Source organism: Chrysochloris asiatica, unplaced genomic scaffold, assembly GCF_000296735.1.
Source record: "Chrysochloris asiatica unplaced genomic scaffold, ChrAsi1.0 scaffold00104, whole genome shotgun sequence".
NCBI lineage: Eukaryota > Metazoa > Chordata > Mammalia > Afrosoricida > Chrysochloridae > Chrysochloris > Chrysochloris asiatica.
The window spans coordinates 6343329-6366558 of NW_006408622.1; the positions used below are offsets into that span (position 1 = coordinate 6343329).

General features: G+C 43.0%; 1 protein-coding gene across 1 annotated transcript in view; it reads left to right on the forward strand.

The window, feature by feature from the left end:
- The first annotated feature begins 11131 nt into the window (after positions 1-11131).
- The window catches only part of LOC102837352 (zinc finger protein 507-like), a 51998-nt gene continuing 39899 nt past the window's right edge, over positions 11132-23230 (forward strand). The window contains exons 1-2 of the mRNA XM_006867304.1: positions 11132-11298; positions 19807-21941. Coding sequence (XP_006867366.1) covers positions 19809-21941 — 2133 coding nt within the window. The 5' untranslated portion in view covers positions 11132-11298; positions 19807-19808. The remainder of the gene's footprint in view (positions 11299-19806; positions 21942-23230) is intronic.

A 23230-nucleotide genomic window follows, 5' to 3' on the forward strand; every position in this document is an offset into this window, starting at 1 on the left:
CCTATACAGGGTCATTATGAGTCAGAACCAATTCGGTGGCACACAACCACCACCACCACCATGGCACAGGGAAGTTAAGTAACTTGTCCAAAATAACACAGCCAGTGACTGGCAATCTGTTTTGCAACCCAGGGTACCTGAATTCACAGCTTGAATGCTTAGGCTCCTAAATCCCAGGCCCCTAACTAGATGCCATCTTTGTTCTCTCTTCCAAGGCCCTTATGCTCAATCTGATGCCCAATCTTCCAGAAAGACTGTTTTCAAATAGTTCCTCAAATAAAGCTCATGCCTGGAAGCATGCCTGGTAGGTGAAAGAATGTTTTCATTCAATCAGTGAATATTTACTGAGTGTAGCTACACCCCGGACTCCTGGTGTGGCACTGTAGGATTAGCACTGGACTGCAAACCACGGGTTGGCAGTTCAAACCCACCAGCTTTTCCTCGGAAATCCTATACAGGGTCACTATGAGTCTGAACTGACTCGACAGCACTTAACACCAACAACGCTACACGTCAGGTCCTTGTGTAGACCAAGAGGGACTCACAATGAACAAGAGTAACAAGCTCCTTCCCAACCAGGGTAGATAGATGCTGAAGCAGTGATTATACATGTAATTAAACATGTAAAATAACACAAGTAGAATCCATAACACAGGGCTACACACCAGAAAGACTCCCAACAGATGCCTGCCGCCTATCTCCTCCTAATCCGGTCCCAACCCCAACCTAACTTTCTGACCACTGCTCTCCTTGCTCCCTTCTCCAAGCCCTCCACACCATGCAGAGGGACCACCACCACTCAAACAGATGTCCTGTGGACCCTTCCACCTCACACCTCCATTCACATTGGTCCATTTTTTTTCCACATACCAAGCTGATCCATTCATGGACTTGTTGGTTACCATTGAATTGGCTTCGACTCATGGCAACCCCACATACAAGGAACAAAATGTGCCCAGTACCGTGCCATCTTCATGATTCTGAGTATGTTTTGTAAGTTTTCATCCATTTTTGCAGCCATTGTGTAAATCCATCTCACTAAAGGTTTTTCTCTCATTTTCTTTAGCCTTCTACTTTACCAGACATTGTGTAAACCAATCCATCTCCTGTGATTGGTTTCTCCCCATGACCTGTCCAAAGTTAAGTGACCCATAGGTATTCGACAAAGGCACTCAACAATGTGTACCATAAACAATCATGGATAGCGTTGGGAAGAGTGGAAATAACAGAACACTTAATCGTGCTCATGAGGAACATGTACCTAGACCATGAGACAGTCATTCAAGCAGAACAAGGGGATACTCTCGATGGTTTAAAATCAGTACAGGTGTGTATCAGGGTTGTATCCTTTCACCATACTTATTAAATCTGTAGAGTACTGGTGTGGCTCTGTGAGTTAATACGCTCAATTGCAAGGTGGGGTTGAACCATGAGGTTGGCAGTTCAAGCTCACTAGCCACTCCTTAGAAACCCTATATAGGGTAGCTATGAGTCAGAACTGACTCAAAGGCACTTAACAACAACATTAAATCTGTATGCTGAGCAAATAATCCAAAACCCTGGACTATCTGAAAAAGAATGTGGCATCGGATTAGAGGAAGACTCACAACACAACCTTGCTTGTTGAAAGCAAAGAGGACTTGAAGCACTTACAGATAAAGATTAAAGACTACAGCTTCAAGTATGGATTATATCTCAATATAAATAAAACAAAAATCTTCACAACTGTACCAATAAATAACACCATAATAAATGGAGAAAAGATTGAAGTTGTTAAGGATCCCTTTTTACTTGGATTCACAATCAACATTCGTAGACGTAGCAGTCAAGACACCAGAGGACATATTGCATTAGTAAATCTACTGCTCAAGACCTCTTTTAAAGTACAGTCTGTACATAGGCAAGGCTGTAGATCCGGAAGGCTCACAATAGAAGCTTGCTGCCTATCTCTGCCTGGTTCAGTCTATCCTTGGTGACCCTGTTGGTATTTTAAATTCCCATGAAAGTTTCCAGCATCCACAGCAACTTGGGGGAACACACACAACCCAGCTTATGATGAGCCGTTTTGGTCTCATGGTCACAAAGAGCATGACATTTGCAACGAACTTTGTGTGTCGGGATGAGTACCATATGCATTTCCTGCAACTCTTTTTTTTTTGCAATGAAAAAAAACCCAAACTCTATATGATACTTTTTAGCCTCATTCTTCCAAATGAGGAGTTCAGAGCTAGAGGATCTTACGAGGCAGATCACTTGCTATCTATGGTTTCCACTTATTGATGTCTTAAAGAAGCAAGAAGTGGAAATCCCAGGCGGCTGATGATGCTGCTTGTAGCTCTTCTAAGTCCATCACCTCAAGAGGAGCTGTCAAAATAACAAACGACGTATGTTAGGTCACGAGATTAGTTTGCATCAGGCTCCGTGGGTTTGATTAGCAGCTACGTTTCCTCTTAGTGTCTTTCTTCATCTTCTTCTTTTCATTTTCTTCCTCTGCCCCTCTCATCAATAAAGGTCGGTGCTTTAAGGAAGCACTGCTTCTCTGAGAAGAATTTAACAGTATCCTATGAAAATCACATTGTCTTGTTCAGACGCAGGTATTGCCTATCAACAGAGTTTGGGACAAATAGCTGCACCCAGCTCAGCTGAGCTCCTCTCTGCTTTTTGGACAGATAAAGTGGCAAAAGAAGAGGGATCTTTGGAGGCCTCAAAATCTCATTTTCATTCCCCTTATGGAGAAGAGGCTGACTTTATTGACAAAGAAGACTGAGAATTGTCGGAGCGTTCCAATAACCAGTCTGCGTTGAAGCAGAGAGACAGTCTGGCGGAGGCGAGCACTCTGCTCCATCACAGAGCTCCACTGAGCCATGCTCGTGGCAGCACGAGTCTGTAGCATGTGCAGACCAGACTGAAAGGAGCCTCCTGTCGTCCTCAAAAGCAGCCCCTCTCCACCTCCACTCCCAGCCTGCTGGTGCGTTTCCTGGATCCCAACCATAAATCAACATGAATTCAGGGAATATCTGCCAGAATCCATAGCTTGACTGATTCAGGGGCCCAGGGTCAGGCCTGGGTGAGTTGGACGAGGCAATCACCCACTTCGCACTCAAGTGCTCAGTGGCTTGACTGCATGTGCCAGGAAGGCCACTAGATGTCGCCATCATTGATTCCTGTGCTTACACCCAAGTCCTGCATGTAACACAGAGCGCCAGAGGCTAGAACTCAAGACAATTCCATCACAGCCTTGCTTGTCGGTCTGCTTTACTTGCTAAAACAGTCTGAGCTTCTCAGTGTGTCTCTTCTAAACCAGTTAGCACCGCAGACCCCAAACAGCTGAGCTGAAAGTTGAACAAGGCCAATGTTGGCTGGAGCAAACGCCAGCTCTCATAATCGGGTACTCCTGCCCTTACTATTCCTTCTTCTGATCACACTCGGTTGTGTATCCTGGTTCAGTTGGGCTCTCCATAAGAAATAAATTAACATCGTGTGCCTCAGAGCATCAGGGATTTTAGATGTCGATGTGTTGCTGAAATAGCATAGGTCTGTGGCTTTTAGCACAGAATGAATGGCAGACAGATAATTTATGATGATGCTTGAGCCCTGAACTATAATTATGAAGTATTCTAAGTGTATATTCAGGATGCAAAGTGTAAGGAACCCAGAGCTAATGTTAATTTATTACTGACAGCTGTATATATATAGTAATATATCATGTCTTTTAATCTTGCATTCCTTCTTGACTTACATCAAGAAATCTTTTCATTCATTAATAAAATCAAGCCCTGCCATTATTCTTAATGACTAAATCCCATTTTGAACCCAGAAGACACCTATAATTAAACTCTATACTTCCATATACCAGACATCAGAAGCTCCAAAAAGGATAAATTGAGCTTCCTATTTTACAAGCAAGGTGAAAACGTCAAAAAGATGGAGTCCACCTACTGTAATTCCTTGGAAGCAGAAGAGCAAAGTGTGGTAAAATCTCAAATTTATCACCCTACCTCATACCACCACGCTCTTCTCCCTGTGTGCCCTCCTTTCTGCTCTTACTCTTCCACGATTTTCCCTTTTTTTGAGAGGTTATGTTCAAAAGATATTTTTAAACATTGTGATAAATATGAGGAATAAGAGAAATACACGCCAACAGGTCGCCTCCAGTTTTCTGTGCTGTGCCAAAGACATGTGTGATCAATCCCTTCAAAAGGATTATAATCTAATCTTATTACACAAAAGACAAGGTGCCCTTCATATGTATCCTTACTGGAAATGAGTTGGTCTTCTTCAGGTTCAACTGCCTCATGTCTCCTTCGGTTTACAGTCATTGTCGCCATGACACTTAGTGCATTGCATTGGCTGGCTGTGTGTTGTCCAGTCCACTCTGACTCATAGCGCCTCGGCAGATTTCCAAGACTGTAAATCTTTACAGGAGCAGAACGTTTCATCTGTCTCCTACAGAGTGACTGATGGACTCGAACTTCTGACCTTGCAGTTAGCAGCCCAATGCGTAACCTACTACACCAGGTTTCCTTCCTGAACTGCTTTAGTGGTCCCCAAATTTAAAACAACTCAACAACACTGAAAAAAAACAACTCCTTTATGCTGTAAACCACCAAGTGTCATCAGATCCCCAGTCACTGTAGAAGATCCAGATTCATGATACTCAGAAGAAATGAAACCAACCTCATCAAGGGATTAATTATCCCAAAGTAAAATAAAGGGATGTGTGGAGCTAGGGATTCAGTCTTCTGGATTATCGTGCATCTGGAGACAGAATCAGATTCCACTGAGTACTAGATCGCTGAGTTACCAAGTTTCCTATCTAGAACATGAAATCCTACTATGATTGGTTCATTGAATCATGATAAATAACATCTGAGCCAAGTGGAAAGCGCTTAGAAGACTTACGGTAAGATGCCCACATGTTTAATGGAACTATATTTCTGAATGTCTTTGCAGTCCTTTGACTTAAAAAGGTTTACTGTCATTTTCTACAGACTTTTTTTATAGGAAAGAGGATTACCTGTTTTTCTATTGGATTCCTACATCTTATAATGTCTCTGTCTTCACAAATGAAAGTCCTACTTCTTTAATTAAGGAACCCTGGTAGCATGGTACTTAAGCACTTGACTGCTAATCAAAAAAGTTGGTGGTTCAAACTCACCCAGCAGGTCCTCAAGAGAAAGTCTTAGAAATCTGATCTCATAAAGATATTATCTGAGAAAATGCCTTGGGGCCGTAACCCATGGCACCATGAGTTAAAATCAATTTGACTGTGGTGCTGTAGGATAAGCTGCAAGGATCTCTGGTTCAAACTCACCACTCACTCCTTGGAAGCCCTATACAGAGGTCGCTATGGGTTGTAGCTGACCCAACAGCACTTAACAACAACAACAATAAAGCAGAGTATTACGCATTGGACTGCTAATTGCAGGGTCAGCAGTTAGAAACAACCAGATGCTCCATGGGAGAAAGATGAGACTTTCTACTCCTGTAAAGATTCATAGATTCAGAAACTCTGCAAAGGGTTCGTATGAGTCCAAACCAACCCAATGGCACACCACAGCAACAACGATTCATAAATTAACATTCCCTTTTGTCTACGAAGCCCTGGTGGCTCTGTAGGATAAACACTGGACTGCTAACCACATAGTTGGCAGTTGAAACCCACCAGTCACTGCTCAGGATAAAGATGAGGCTGTCTGCTGTCATACAGATTTTACAGCCCCGGAAACCCGACACAGGGGCGATATGAGTCAGAATCCACTTGACAGCAATGGGTTTTGTCTGTGATGGATTTTTCCTATTGGTTCTTTCTCGTCCAGTTATTCAGTGCGGTGAGAGCTTCAGTAAGTAGCAGCTTTGTCACAGCTGCAGTGAAAAGAGATCCAAAACCTTAGTGACTTGCTCACCCTACATGTCCATTGTGGGTCATGTGGGAGCTCAGCTCATCATTGTCACTCTCAGAATGACAGGGCGGGGGCGGGAGGGACACAATTCTAATCACTGCCGATCATCAAACCAGTAGGGGAGACTACTCTGGTAATGGGGACCTCCAACGTACAAATGACATCCCTCATTGTCACACACAGTTCACTGGTTCAGCTCTAGTTCAGCACAGAGCCTTCCCATTTGGCACAGGGAGCCAGAAGAAGTATCCTACCAGGCACTCAAATAGGAAGAACTACAGAGGAGCTCTGGTAACATAGTGGTTACGAATCGGGCTGCAAACTACAAGGTCAGCAGTTCGAAACTACCAGCTACTCCATGGGAGAAAGATGAGGCTTTCTGCTCCTGTAAAGATTTACAGCCTCGGAAACCCTGTTCAGGGTCGCTATGGGTCAGAACTGACTCGATGGCACTTAACAAGCACTGCAGAATAATGCACTGGACTGCAAGATCAGCTTGAACCTCAAAATCAGTGGTTCAAACCCAACAGCCACTCCTCAGAAGTCCTACACAGGGTCATTATGAGTCAGCACCAACTCGACGGCACTTACCAACAACAACAAAGAAAAGACACTCTTCAGATAGTCATGAACTAAGATTGTTGGTGTTAGTAGATTAAGAAAAATAAATCTGCACATTATTGAATTCTAATTTTCATGCATTTCTAGTGTCTCTTGATTTTTTTGCATCCACTCTTCCATGACATCACTCACCTGTCAGTCTGTCACACTGTGCTGATGCTGTGATGCTGGAAGCTATGGCACTGCTAGGTGATGTCCCCACAGGTTCGCCCATGGTGGACAGCTTTCAGCAGATCTTCCAGACTAAGACAGACTAGGAGGAATGAAGAGGAAGTCCGCTTCTGAAAATTTACCCACTGAAAAGCTTATGACTAGTGCCAGAAGATCAGCCACTCAGGTTAGAAGCTCAATACCATCAGTCAGAACAAGTCCAGGGGCCAATTGTGAACAGACCATCAACTGCTCAGATGCAAATTCAAATCAACGTTGAAGAAAAAGTGATTACAGTCCACAGGAACCAAAAATACAACCTTGAGTAGATCCCACATGAATGTACAGACTATCTCAAGAACAGACTTGATGTATTGAATGCTAAGGACAGAAGACTAGAATTGTGAGATGACATAAAATACATCATATATGAAAGAAACCAAAAGGTCATTAAAAACGTAAGAAAGAAAGAAAAGACCAAAACGGTTACCAGACGAGACTCTGAAATTTGTTCTTGAATATAGAATAGCTAAAGCTAAAGGCAAGGAGCTCTGGTAGCGTAGTGGTTATGAATCGGGCTGCGAACCTTAAGGTCAGCAGTTCGAAACTATCAGCTGCTCCGTGGGAGAAAGATGAGGCTTTCTGCTCCAGTAAAGATTTACAGCCTTGGAAACCCTGTACAGGGTCGCTATGGGTCAGAACCGACTCCACGGCACATAAACACCACCACCACCATCAAAGCTAATGGAGGAGTCCTGGTGAGGCACTGTGGGTTAATGTGCTGGACTGCAAAGCCAGTTTGAACTGCAAGATCAGTGGTTTAAGCTCACCAATCACTCCTCAGAAACCCTATACAGGGTCGCTATGAGTTAGAACCAACTGGACAGCACTTAACAACAAAACAACAAAACTAAAGGACATTTTTAAGTAAAAGAGAACAGACTTTAAAGAGTAGCTGGAGAAGCCAACCATAAACTATTATAATGAAATGTACAAACATCTCGAGTTAGGAAACCAAAGGGGAAAACTGATTGGCATTTCTCAAGCTGAAAGAACTGAAGGAAAACTTCAAGTCTCAAGTTGCAACATTGAAGAATTCCATGGGCAAAGTATTGAATATAAGCAACACAAGACAATGAAAAGAATACAGAGTCGCTATACCAAAAAGAAAATTGGTCAACATTAAAGCATTTCAGGAAGTAGCATATGATCAAGAACCAATGGTATAGAAGGAAGAACTCCTAGCTGTACTGCAGGCATTCATGAAAAACAAGGCTCCAGGAATTGACAGAACGTAGTGCTGAAGGCGCTCACTCGTCTATACCAAGAAATTTCTAAGAGAGTTACCTTGCCAACTGACTGAAGAAGATCATATTTGTGCTCATTCCAAAGAAAGGTGACCCAACAGAATGCAGAAACTATCAAACAATATCCTTAATATCACATGCAAGTAAAGTTTTGTTGACGATCATTCAAAAATGGTTACAGTAGTACGTGGACAGCAAATGCAAGATGGATTATGAAGATGATATGGAATGAAGGTTATCTTTGCTGACATCAGATGTATCTTGACTAAAAGCAGAGACTACCAGGAAGATGTTTACCTGTTCTTCATTCACTAAGTATGCAAAGGCATTCAACTGTGTAGATCATGACAGTATTATGGTTAACGTTGCGAAGAATGGGGATTCCAGAACACTTAACTGTGCTCGTGTGGAACCTGTACATAGGCCAAGAGGCAGTCCTTTGGAACTGAACAAGGGTGATGCTGTGTGGTTTAAAATCAGGAAAAGTGTGTGTCCGTTTGTATCCTTTCACCTTATTTATTCAATCCATGTATTGAGCAAATAATCCAAGAAGTTGGACTATCTAAAGATGAATGGCATCAGGATTGGAAAAAAGATTTCAGATAACACAACCTTGCTTGCTTTAAGTGAAGAGGACTTGAAGCATTTACTGATGAAGATCAAAGTCTACAGACTTCAGTATGGATTAAATTCTCAATGTAAAAAAAGCAAAAATTCTCAGAACTGGACCAATAAGCAACATCATGGAGAAAAATGGAGAAAAGATTGAAGTGGTCAAAGAGTTCATTTTACCTGTATCCACAAACAACACTCATGGAAGCAGTAGTCAAATCTTGGGCAAATCTTCTGCAAAAGATCTCTTTAAAAAAGCAAAGATGTCACTTTGAACACTAAGGTGTACCTGACTCTAGCCATGGTTATTTTCAATCACCTTATACGCATGCAAAACCTGGACAATACATAAAGAAGACAGAAGGAAAATCAATTCCTTTGAATTATGGTGTTGGTGAAGTATATTGAAAGTACCATGGACTGTCAGAAGAACAAATAAGTCTATACACGAAAGAAAGTCAAAATGTTTCTTAGAAGCGAGGATGTTTCTTAGAAACTTTGGACATGTTAGAAGAAGGCACCAGTCACTGGAGAATGATATCATGCTTGGTAAAATTTACAGTCAGTGCAAAAGACAAAGACCGTCAACAAGATTGGTTGACACAGTGGCTGCTACAATGGGCTCACCGTAGGAATGATTCTGCTCATGGCACAGGAGATGAGATAGTGTTTTGTTGTATGTAGGGTCACTATGAGTCAGAATTGGCTCATCAACACCTAACAACAACAACAACATCCTTCCATGATAGACCCTGATCAATCTCTTACTTTTATTGAATAAATTTACTCAACCCTTCATTTTTTACTTTGTTTTAGCTATCTGGTCCAATTGGCAAAGGATTCTGGAAAATAGCAGAACTCTAACTTTGCTAGTTTTCCTAATCCCTACATTCAGATGAGTTTGAATCCTGAGCTATCGTAAGGTGAACAAACTTAATTTTGCTAGACCTTCCTCCAACTTGAAAAGTAAGAGCCCAGGCTGCTACAAAGGCCTCTAACTGTATCTGGACTTCCTCAAGATGGTGGTGGTGGTGTGCTGTGGAGTCGGTTCCAACTCACAGCAACCCTCATTGGGTTTCCGAGGAGGCTGTAAATCTTTATGGGAGCAGAAAACCTCATCGTTCTCCCATGGAATAGCTGGTAGTTTCAAACTGCTGACTTTGAGCAGCCTGACTTGTAACCACTACATTACCAGAGCTCCTTGGACCTCCTCAAGTCCAGTTTACCACTGTGATTAGAATCTTCCATTTTATTCCCTTTCTCCTGTTCCTGGCTTACCTACTGAGTCCTAATTTGCCAAAACTGTCCTGGCCCCGTAGTATACACACTGTAAACAGATCTGCGTTGGAAGAAGTGCAGCCAGAGTGCTCCTTGGAGGTCAGGATGGCCAAACTTTGTCTCTCATACTTCAGACATTATTGTCAGGAGGGGACCAGTTGCTGGAGAAGGATATCATGTTTGGTAAGGTGGAGGGTCAGAGAAAAAGAGGAAGACCCCCAGCGAGATGGATTGGCTAAGTGGCAGCATCAATGGGCTCAATTGTGGCAACAATTGTGAAGTTGACCCAGGATCAGGCAGTGCTTTATTCTGTTGTGCACAGGGTTGCCATGAGTCGGTACTGACTGGATGGCACTTAACAACAACAAAGTAACTGCAAAAAGAGCCCTAATAGCATGGTGGATTATGGGCTGGGCTGCTAACCACAAGGTCAGCAGTTTGAAACTACCAGTCATCCTTCAGGAGAAAGATGAGACTTTCTGCTTCCATAAAGATTTACAGCCTCAGAAATCCTACACAGCGTCACTATGAGTCAGAACTGACTTGGTGGGTGGCACACAAGGTCAGCAGTTCACACCCATCAGCAGCTCTGTGGGAGAAAGATGAGACTGTTTGCTCTTGTAAAGATTTTACAACGTTGAAACCCCTATGGTTTGTGGGTGGGTGTCTTCCATTTTGAAGTTGGGTGTAATGCCTCACTAATTTAGCATTTCACTGTTAACAGGGAACCCAAACAGGGCTGCTTATATCATGGTATGTGTTTTATTGAGACAGATATAAATGAGAAACACCTTATTCCCTGGAAATCTTCATTCTCTCAAACTCCATAACCCCTCAAGAATAGCTGCAGTCATCCAACCAACCACGTACATTTTGGCCAAGAATATCACAAACAGTATATCCCAACCCAAAGAACTCGCTTCCAGTCTTAACACAAATTCAAAAGCCTGGGATTGAAACGAATGTCAGCGTTCATAAAGGTTACCCATTGAGGGGTGACGGTGATACATCCAGCCCACGCAGATACAGGCAATGTGGGATGAATACACGTTGACCTCTAGACATACAATGCCCCTGAAATGGCAAACATCCAGATCTGTGCCCTGTGGCCCGGAGTCCACACGAGGGTGAATGTGCGAGATACTTCGCATCTCCACAAGCCAACCCCAGAGCCCCGCACGCCCGTAGGCGGGGCCTGAGCATCGCCACGCCCCTCCCGCCCGCCACTTGAGCCACCTGACCTGCCCGCGGCTCACGTGATCCGTCCCGGCGCCGCCATTTTGGAGCTCCGGATGAGGAGGGGGAACGCGGGGAAAAAGAGGGGAAAGAACGGGAAAGAGGTGGGCAAGAACGAGGGCAAGGGCACGGTCGGGCTCCTGGCCGGCCAAAGGAGGCTCGCGGAAGCAGCAGCCGCCGCCCAACCGCAGGTACCGCGCCCCGGGGCCGCCCCTCCGCCCGCTGTTAGCGCTGCCGCGGGCCATGTGCGTTCTCTCCCTCAGGCCTCTCTTGGCGACCGCTTCTTCCTCAACCGGCCGACACCGCTCGGTGCTCCCTTTCAGTTTGTGCGGACTACTGCTTCGGCCTCTGGAACTCTCCGCTGAGACCCCGGACCCGCCCTGCAGCTGGGGGGTTGAGGGTGGAACCTGCCGCTCCCAGCACACTGTCATCAACCGGGTCCGTAGGCAGGCCCGTCGAAGCGTTGATTCTTTCCCCTCTGCAGATGTGAACTAGGCCAGTGTATTCATCGCGTCTTTTGATTAGTTTTCTCATCCCCCATCGATCACCCCAGCCTTTTAGCCTCTGTTCCGTGTAGAAATGCTGTCCTGGACTTCTCCATCTACCTGCCCTCTTTTGCTGGAATCCTCACGGGATCGCTGGGAAACGCTGCCACCCAGAATGACCTGGGGGCATCCGGAGTGTGTGGTTCTTGTGGAAGGCCTTGATGATTAATTAGGCGGAGGCCAAGATCCCAGCCTGTAGGCGGTCATTTTCGTTCCTGCTTTAGGCTGTACATTTTCTATCAGTCTGTCCTTCTTATCAGGCATTTTATCACCTTCTTGAGTTTGTACTTTCTTCCCTACTGTGACTCATGGTGCGTGTCACGCTGTTGTTTAAAAGAGAAAGTCTGAGCACTTCATTCCTTTATCTCAACTAACTCTGTCAAAGACCGTTTTTCTGCCCTAGCAGTTAACTATTTATGATAACTTACTTAACAACCCTGATTCATAAGATAGTTGCATTTTAGGTGAAACAAACATTCTTTTAATTTTTTTTTTTTTTTTTAAGATTCAGTCTAGCTAGTATAAGAAACAGTCGCAAAGAAAAGTAGGGCTACTGCATTAGAAGCTATGTAGGTCAAACCACCTTGTCATATCATGTCGTTTCATGTTGTTCTGCCCACTATGCGTATAGAACTGTTTTCACTGTGCACACCGATTAATATAGCAATATGCAGTTCGTTCGTTGTCATTCATTAGAAAGAGATATCAGTAAAACTACTAGTATTTTGAGTCCGTTAGATCAACGTAGAGCTGAAAACAAAATACAGTTACTGGAAAAAATTTCTAGCCGTTTTTTCTAATGTCTGCAAAATCCACAAGTCTACTTGTTGGGTGAATTATGCATTAATTGGGTTGCCTGAGAATATTCTTCTGAATTTCTTATTGAGATGGAATATTGGAAAAATGCCCATTACCCCCCAGATCATTACTTTTTTGTAAAAATGCTACAGGAAAGAAATGTTTGATGCTATATACTTTTATTCTTGGCCACAGCTGGATTTTGAAGACTGATCCAAGGGACTGTATTAATTGCAGGGACTGATTTGAAACACTGGCTCTGCCACTAAACAGCCATGTGACCTTGGGTAAGTCACTGAACTGAGTGTTTCCTTATTTGTAAATTGTTCCAAAGGGTTGTGAGAGTCACACACGTTAACGTTTTTGATAACAACCTAGCTGTAAGGGAATGTTACTATTTTCAATATCAATACTTTATGCATTTTTCTCTGAGAAATAAGAGGGCATTTAAGATATTGTAGAAAGCATGGGCTTAAAACCAGTTAAGCCTGTTGTTGTTGTTTGCTGTTAAGTCCGTTCCGACCTATAGCGACCCTCTTTAGGGTTTCCAAGGAGCAGCTGGTGAGCTTGAACTGCCAACCTTGCGGTTCAAACTGACTTTGCAGTCCGGCGCATTAACCCACAGCGCCACACCAGGACTCCAGATAAGCCTGGATACCAGTTATATTTGCACCAATTAATTACTTTACATCTCTGAGCTTCAGTTTCTTAATCTATAAAAAGAAGCTAGTACACACAAGTATTATGCAAAATCTATACGAGTACTACTCCCTGAACTGTGTGTGAGCATTTCAAGAGCATGTTGTTGTTGTGAAGTGCCGTTGAGTCGGTTCCGACCCATAGCGACCCTGTACAGGGTTTCCGAGGGTGTAAATCTTTACGGGAGTAGAAAGCCTCATCTTTCTCCCGCGGAGCGGCTGGTAGTTTGGATCCGCTGCCCTTAAGGTTCGCAGCCCAATTCGTAACCACTACACTACCAGAGCTCCTTGGTTCCAACCCATAGCAACCCTGAATAGGGTTTCCGAGGAGCAGCTGGTGAGTTTGAACAGCCGACCTTGAGGTTCAAACTGATGTTGCAGTCCAGTGTATTAATCCACAGCACCACACCAGTACTCCAAGGCCATGATTTCCTCGTAACCTTTTGCTTAGTTAACTACAACACTGGGCCTAGCACATTATGTTGTTGTTAAGTGTCAGTTCTGACTCATAGCTACCCTGTATAGGGTTTCTGAGGAGCGAATAGTGGATTTGAACCACTGACCTTGGGTTAGCTTATTCTGCAGTGCCATCTAGGACTCTTGGCACATTTTAGGTGCCCAATAAATGTTAGTTAAATCTGAATATTGGTTAACTCTAGATAGACCTTATGTCGTAATCACAGCTGCCAAATTTAAATACTCTCAGGCAAAGTGCCAGCTAAGAAATTTTAGAATATGAAATTCATATACTTATTGATATTTATAATAATTTTTTTCTTGGTGGTAGTTAATAACTGCATTGAACTAAACCATAAAAATTACTGCCATCAATTCAGTTCCGACCCAGCAACCCAATAGGACAAAGTAGAACTGCCCCATAGAGGTTACAAGGCTATAAATCAGTATGGAAGCAAACTGCTCCATCTGTCTCCTGTGGAGCAGCTGGTGAGTTTGAACCGCTGAACTTTTGGTTAGCAGCTGGGAGCTTTAACTTCTGTGCTTCAGGGGTCTGTATGTTGAGCTAGGGGGCTTTTAACTTAAATAAATTATAGCTGACATTAAAAATGTAGATCTCTAAATATAAACAGTAATAAAGTTTGTTTCTGAGTAATTTTTTGTTAAGTGCTGGCCACCCTGTATGAATAGAGCTTTCAAGCAGCTACTAATGAGTTTAAACCACTGACCTTGCAGTCCAGTGCTTATCCTACACCAGGTCTCCAGTAAATAGTTTATAATTTGAAGACAGGAAAGTTCATCTAAGTCAACTCTGAATTTACATCTAGGAATCTAAATCAGATAGTGACTTGCTTAAGGCCCTATGCCTACCTGAGGGCACTTGAGGGGAGGAACCCATGATTTTATATTCCCTGACTGCTTTCAACTGAGGAAAAATTCAATGTCTTGTATTTTAAAATTATGATCTGGAAGAACAGGGAATCAGTCAGACTTCTACAGCACGGTTTTTTCTAGTAGGAAAGTAACAAATTCTTTGTCTGACAGTTCTTTATATCATATTGAACTCTCTTTATATATACCCAGAAAATTACAGCCTTTTCTCCAGTCCCAGCCTAGCCCGCATGAATTGTTCAATTTGATTTTACAGATGGTAACCACCCTGCTGTAACTGAAAGGAACTAATTAGATATACAAATAAACCAAATAGCAAATTATAAGAAAGTAAAGGCAGCTGAAATAATGAGGCTCTTAACTTGTCTTGGGAAAGGCAATTCCTTACAAGCTTTAGCCTATGGAATACTGTAGTGGAGGAAAGCTTTGAGAGACTCAGTTGTAAAGGTTGTAGAACTCATCTAGTTTGGGATACAACTTTTATTTATTTGTTTGCTAATTTACTGACTTGATTTCAACAATGTGATATATTTGGCCTAAACATTGGTTTTATGTCTCAAGAATTTCTAGTAAGAAATAACCGGTATTGTTGATTCCTTTCTATTATTTCCACGAAATGAACCTTCCAATTCAACTATATTGATCTTTACACGAGCCCCTAGACAGCATGCTTCTTTGCTGAAAAATATAGTCATGCAATGGCTGCCTTCTTTGTCTGTGTTAACCCTCTGTATCAACAGTATTCTAAGGAAGCAAGCAGCACCCTCAAACTGGAATAACTCGAGGGCGTATTTAATAATAATAAAGGTGTGGAAATTGTATAAGGGGATAATGCCTTGACCCAGAGTTGGCAGCATCAGGAGAATGGAGAGATACCAGAAAAGGAGAATCGTGCACGTTCGCCTAAAGAGAAGTGACTTCTGTCAAGAAACACAGCCTGACCAAGGTGACCTAGAGGGAGGGAACCGGGAGAATGAATACCATAATCTCATTCTGCTGCCTCCCTTGTAGCTCTCGCCTTGGTCCCCCATTGGCAGAAGTCAACCAGAAGCCAAGGGGAAGCTCAGTGATGTAATTCTTTCTGGGACCAAGCAGAGAGGCGTAGATGCCACAGCCTAGAGGGGCATGCCCATCTTTTGGGATCCTGTTTACATCTTTTATTTTGGATTATGTTATGCCAATTGACCTTGGTGACCTCTGAGACTAGTCCTGAGCCCCTAAGCCTAACAACTCATTCCTTCAAGATATTTTGTGATACTGTAGAATAAGCACTGGACTGCTAACTGCAAACTCATCAGTTCAAACTCACCAGTCGCTCTCAGAAACCCTATAGGCACACTGAGGCACGCAACAGCACCACATTTCTATAACTTTGACTAAGGTATGCTCTCTGGTATTCATGCATACATTTGCAGCACATGTGAATTATAGAAGGTTCATAGAAGAATGGAATTAGAAGATAATGGAATTTTCCCATGAATTTTTTAAAGCCCCCTCTTATAAGTACATGTATGGGAATATAGCCTGTGTCCAACTTCAATATATTTCTAAGTGTAGTCCAGTGTGCATCTTATCCCTTCAGGAGGATGCTTACTCCTAGCCCAAAGGGGTTCTTTATGACTGTTTTACCTTGTTTCTGAATTCCTGTTAATATCTAAACTTCTTTGGCTTATCCACACAAATTAGTTTTAACTATGAGTACTATGAATTTGACATTATTTTCATTTTTTCTTAGTACTTAGCATGGAGTCTTGCATGTAGCAGTTTTTTATTGTAGAAAAGTTGTAAATGTTTGCACACATAGAAAGAATGGTGCCATGAACTCGTAGGTAAGGCACTCGGTACTCAATTTCCAACATTCTTATTTTCTCTGTCTCCTGCACTTCCCATCATGGTAAAATGTTACAAATTGTCTCTTAGAGGCTCAGGGTAGGAGGAGGATTAGATTCCATGTTGTAGTCATGACGGAGCTGCTGGGAGTGTATTTGTTCTCCTTATTTTGATCTCTTACTACTCAATACATCCTTTGTGTATGTATTTGTGGTTGTGGTCTAAGTGAGATTTGGTGGAGATAGAAGAACTGGCTGTAAGGTAACTATATACTTTAGTAAGAGGTGTCTAGCTAACTTTTTTATTATTTTTTTTTTTTTAGCAAAGGCTTGTTTTAATGAGATTTAACTTGTGCATAAGTTTTGCATATGGACACAAGCTGTTTTTTTCAGGTGTTTCTTGGTATATTTTTTGTTTTCATATCTGTTTTATAGCTGCCATTTCTGTGCTTATCCCCAAATGTATGCATCCTCTAAAATGAGGTACTTACATAAATGTTCAGGGGAAATGGGAGCATCTGCTGCAAATTTCCATTAGCTCTTAATGCTTGAGCAGACACAGCTTTAAAAATCTGAATGTTTTGTCAGCTTCTTTTGTATTAGTCTTTTTCTTGAGATAAGATGAATTCCTCCTCCTCTTCATTTCACTTTCTTTCTAAGGTTTCTACTGAAATATCCACAGGGAGCAATTTGCATTGTTGATTCTCCCTCCTATTGTATCATTAAGGCGTAGAGGGATGACATGAGTCACCTTTGTAACCCAGTAGGTGTGCAAAGTATGTTGAGCAAACATTCACTTGTCAGCCTCACAGATTATCTGTCAGTCTTTGGACGTCACATTTCGTGGGGAAGTAGACCTTACATCTAGAGTAAAGTGTCATGTCATGTACAGAAACAAAACGTGCACTTAGTCATGTTAGTAAACTGAACTGAATGAAATAAATTATGAGCCGCAAGTGAATGACCCTAAAGGGAAGAAGTCAGTAGTCACCTGAAGGAAGAAGGGCCACAGCTCCCCTTGGCCTCAAAATATAGGGTTACAAAGTCACAAAAGGGTTATTCTACAGAAAAAACGCAGGAGCCCTGATGGCGGAGTGGATTACTAGCAGGGCTGCTAACCAAAAAATTAGCAGTTCAAAGGTACCAGTCACTCCTTCAGGAGAAAGATGAGGCTTTCTGCTCCCGTAAAGATTTACAGCCTCAGAAATCCTGTGTGGATTAGTCTTCAGTGAGACAAGGCTGAGTCTGAAGATGCCAAATTATTTTTGTGCTTTTTGTTTGAAAAAGATATAAAGGAATTTAGTCTTTTGAGAGGTAGTACCCTCAGGTTGTGTAGGAGAAAACATGGCTTAAGGTCATTGGGGCTGGGGGGTCCCGTTGGGAGGTAGGACAGCAGTCATTGTTGCCGTGGCTTTGAAATGCACATCCTAGAATAGAGGCAACTGGTGGGTATAAGTGGACCCCTCTTCCTCATAGCCCAGTTAGGAGTATGGAGGAGGTGGGGCCGCTCCTTCCCAGCTGTTAACTCTGTCTCATGCAGTCCCCATGTGTTAGAGTGCGTTAGCACTTGACAGCTAGCTGAAAAGTTGGCTCGAACCTACCTACCCTGCAGCTCTGTAGAAGAAAGACCTGGTGGCTGGCTCCTCATAGGACAGGTGTGCTCCGTCACCAGGGTCCCTGTGAGTCATCACCTAAAATAATAACCTTGACAGAAGTGGGCTTCCAGACCTTACTCCCGCAGCACTGCTGGCTGTATATGCGGTTAGCATCTGACAGCAAACCATTTGCATTTGCAGGGACATAGGTCGGAGAAAAGAAGTAGTACTAAAGAGTAGAAGAATATTTGCATTTTTGCCTGATATGGGCCTAGATACAGAAAGCTGGTATGGAAGAGAGCGTAGAAAACAGGAGAGGAGAAGCCAAGATTGCTGCCAAGACCTGATGTGGACGAATAAGCGCTGATGCTGGTTAGAGCACTGGTGGGGTCTGGCAGGCAGGACAGGCTCCATCCTGGCAGGGTCCAAAGGCCCTTCTGTGTTGTTCTGACAAGCTGGGGAAGAGGAGCCATGATTCACTGCCGAAAATAAGAATTCAAAGCCTGTGACTAAAGTTTAAGAATAATGCGGTCTTCGGCCTACAGCAGTGCCATTAAAATTTTACTGGCATTTATTGAATGCACCTAAAATGTGGAAAAACAAAACTTGTTGCTGGAAAAAAGCCTAAACTTAAAAATGCAGTCCAAGTCAACAAATTAATCTCACTTGAAGCCAAAGGAAATGTTTGAAGGATAAGTACTGCCAGGAAATAGGAGAGTATTTGAGACTCAGACTGCCAGATTTATGACTGTTTTATGTTAGTGACTTGCTTGGACATAATGCAGGATTAGAACCTCAAGTTAACCCTTTATGAGAACTCTGTTCATATCTGGACAGAAAACATGACAGGGATGACATTTTTCGTTCTCTTATCCCCTTTCTCCTTCAGAACAAGTAAAATAGATATATATGGATGTGAGTAATAGCTGACCACTAATATGACCTCTAGAAAAAACCACAGCCGTTTGTGGTTTGTCTTCAGGAAGATAAATCAAAGGAAGTAAAAATAAGGAACTAGATCATTGCTTTTATTCAGTTTCATTTGCACTGTACTTCTCAGAATTCACTATACAGTGGATTGCATGATTCTGTTGCTACAATTGCCCTTTACAGTTTATTAATGATTCAGTTTATAGGCTTGCAAAGATTTGAAGGTGTGGGGAGGGAACAACCTAGAAATTTGCAGGTTTATTAATAAAAGGACCCGTTATATTTGAGGTAAAATGGCATTTTCCCAAGAATGGTATGAATCCTGTATTGGCTTTGTAGAGTGATGTTTTACATTATAGAACCCTTTGAGGTTGTTCCATGTTGCTTGAGAATAACTTTGTTCCTTTAATCAGGAAATAATCATCCTTGGGGGATTGTGCAAAAAGAAGGGAGTATTGCTTAGGCCTAGCTGGTTGTTGAGGGTTAAAGCAAAAAGAAGACGCAGATTGTTATAGTAATTTCTAAGAAATAACTGAGGATGAGAAGCTTTCCATCATCAATCTTGATGGACGAAGACATTGGGAAGAAAAGTTCTAAATAATTTAGGTCTGTGTTGGGGATAGTTGCTGTATGTTCCCAACTTTTTAGAAGGTGCACAGATTAGATACTAAAAGTGACTTTAATTTCCTGAGTCATTAGGATTCCATAATTAGTCTGTGGAACTCCTGAGTGTTGCAAATGGTTAAGCATTCAACAACTGGCTGAAATGTTGGCGGTTCAAGCCGCCTAGAGGTGTGCTGGAAGCTGCAGCCTGGTGAACTGCTCCTAGAAACTCCCAGCCCCTGAAACCCTATGGAGCAGTTGCACTGTGCACACATGAGGCGCCTTGAGTCAGAAGCAACTCAGCAGCAAACAGTGATGAGTCTGTAACTTCTCTTGCCCATTATCTTGTTTTAGATATGGAAGAAAGCAGCAGTGTTGCCATGTTGGTGCCAGATATCGGGGAACAGGAAGCGATATTGACTGCTGAAACAGTCATCAGCCCGTCACTAGAAATTGGTGAACGAAGAAGAGCTAAGACAGACCCATTAATCCATGTTATCCAGAAGCTAAGCAAGATAGTGGAACATGAAAAGTCCCAAAAATGTCTTTTAATTGGGAAAAAACGCTCACGTTCAAGTGCTGTACCACGGTCCCTTGAAACCCAAGAACTTTGTGAGATTCCCACTAAAGTAACCCAGTCACCTGCTACGTATATGAGAAGTCCTACAGTGTCCCATACAAGTTTTATCCCTGACTCTCTTGCCCAGAACGATGGGAAGGCAATGTCTTACCAGTGTAGCCTTTGCAAGTTTCTGTCATCATCTTTCTCTGTATTAAAAGATCACATTAAACAGCACGGTCAACAGAATGAAGTGATATTAATGTGCTCCGAGTGCCATGTTACATCTAAAAGCCAAGAGGAACTTGAAGCTCATGTAGTAAATGACCATGAAAATGATACGAACCCTCTCACCCATTCCAAAGCCCAGCAGTGCATAAGCCCTTCCAACCCCTTGTGCCAGAAAATCATTGGAAGAAATAATGAAACCATTGCTGACATCCCAGTAAATGTGGACAGTCCACAAACTCAGACTGTCCAGCCTGCATCCATGGCCGAAATGGGTCGGAGGAAATGGTATGCATATGAGCAGTATGGCATGTATCGATGCTTGTTTTGTAGTTACACTTGTGGCCAGCAGAGAATGTTGAAAACACATGCTTGGAAACATGCTGGGGAGGTTGATTGCTCATATCCAATCTTTGAAAATGAAAACGAGCCTCTCGGCTTGCTGGATTCCTCAGTGGCTGCCGCATCTAGTGGGGTAGATGCAGTCGTCATTGCGATCGGAGACAATGAGCTGAGTATCCACAATGGGCCATCCGTTCAAGTGCAGATTTGCAGCTCAGAGCCCTTATCGTCCTCATCTCCTTTGGGGAGGAACACAGAAGCAGCCGTGCGCCTAAGTCAGCCAATTTCCCTTGACCCGAGTGAGGAAGAAATGCTGGAAGTGATCTCTGATGTGGAGGAGAATCTGAATGCCGACAGCCTGCTTTCCTCAGCACAGAAAATCATTAGTAGCAGCCCAAATAAAAAAGGCCACGTGAACGTGATAGTGGAGCGATTACCAAGTGCCGAAGAAACTCTTCCACAAAAACATTTTCTCATGAATGCTGAAATTGAAGAGGGCAGTAACTTGAGCCCTACAAAAGCCCAGATTGGGGGTGAAGTGACGGATGAGGTTTATCATGCCGATAAATGTACTTTTGATATTGGGGGGTTGATCATAGGCTGGAGCACTCCAGAGAAGAAAGATGGTGAGTTCATAAATAAAGGACTGGCCACTGATGAGAATGCCCCACCAGGCCGAAGGAGGACAAACTCTGAGTCTCTTAGACTTCACTCATTAGCTGCCGAAGCCCTGGTCACAATGCCAATAAGAGCTGCAGAGGTAACACGAGCGGGCCTTGGGCACTATGGAGACATAGACCGATTAGAACCAGACACTGGACAGAGGCAAGTAGATGGTCCGTTGGCAGCATATTCTAAAATGACATCGCCACTTAAAACCTCTTCAGACGGAGTGACCACTTTTAACCCAGGCAACGCTACCTTGGTGGAGCTTCCAGAGGATAGGCAGGAATTGTCAGATGGGCAAGTGAAGAGCGGCATCAGCATGTCCTTACTCACTGTCATTGAAAAGCTGAGGGAAAGGACAGACCAAAACGCTTCTGATGATGACATTTTGAAAGAGCTACAGGACAATGCCCAGTGCCAACCCAACAGCGACCCGAGTTTGTCAGGAAGCAACATGGTGGAATACATCCCTACTGCGGATCGACCCTACCGCTGCCGCCTGTGTCACTACACCAGCGGTAACAAGGGCTACATCAAGCAGCACTTGCGAGTCCATCGCCAGAGACAGCCATATCAGTGTCCCATCTGTGAGCACATAGCTGACAACAGCCAGGATCTGGAGAGCCACATGATGAACCACTGTAAAACCAGAATATACCAGTGCAAGCAGTGTGAAGAGTCTTTTCATTATAAGGTAAGGATTCCTTCCTGAGATCTTTCAGAGAGCCTTAGAACTGGAGAGCAAGGATGGGATTCTAGAGACCCAGTCCTACCACTTCATTTTATAAATGATCCTTTGTCCAGGGGCTCCTAGCTCATTAGTATTGGGGCTGGGATTAAAATCAGGGTCTGCAGAATGGTGCCTGCTGAGTCCTCAACAGCCTCTCTGATTCTCCTTTGGTGGTGGTGGTAGTGGTGGTGACGTGCCGTCAACTCGGTTCCGACCCATAGTGGCCCTGTGTAGGGTTTCCAAGGAGCAGCTGGTGAGCTTGAATGGTCAACCTCGCGCTTCAAACCGACTTTGCAGTCTGGCGCATTAACCCACAGCGCCACGCCAGGACTCTTTCTTTTCTGTGGTTAGTGTACCTCATCTTACTGCAGTTTACTTGATTGCATGTCGTGGACACTGATTTTTTTCTTTTTTTTTTAAACTAAAGATACATGGCAATCCTGCGTCAAACAAGTCTCTTGGTGCCATTTTCCAATAACGTGCTCACTTCGTGTTTCTGTGTTAAATTTTGGTAATTCTCACAATGTCTCGAACTTTTGCACACTTAATTAACAATGCAGTAGAGTGAGTGTAAGCATAGCTTTTCTGTGTACTGGAAACCAAAACACTTGTGTGACTCGCTTTATTGCAGTTGTCACCTGATTGCAGTGGTCCTGAAGCAGACATTCAGTATTTTCAAGATACGCTTAAAATCTTTTTAAAAAGATCTTGATTTTAAATTACCAGGGAATGTACTTACACCATCTGGGGGCTGGGGGGATATAAATATATTATTCATCTTACGTGTTCCTCAAATGCAAGTCATTCGCTTCAGCTGCTAAACAACCAACGAACAGCAGTTCATATCATTGCGAACAAACTGTATTGGCCGTATTGAAAGATGTTGCTGAATACCATTGAGTCAGTTCTGACTCATAACGACCCTGTGTAGGATTTCCAAGGAACGGTTGGTGAGCTTGAACTGCTGACCCTGAGGTTCAAGCCGACCTTATGGCCTAGTCCTTGTCCTGCAGCATTATACCAGGTAGTTCAGTAGAAATAGAGCCAGATGTGCTGCTTTATGGGTACTTTAAGAGACTTTCAAGGGTTATTTGAACATTATGTCATTTTCAGTGTGTGCTGACTTTTAGAACCAACAAGCAGCTGAAACATTTTTTGTAAAGAAGACGTGTACTCGCTGTATCATTGGTTTGGAATTTTTCTTCTTTAGTGTACCAGTTCACTCTTTGAATAGTGACGGGGGAATTGAGTTA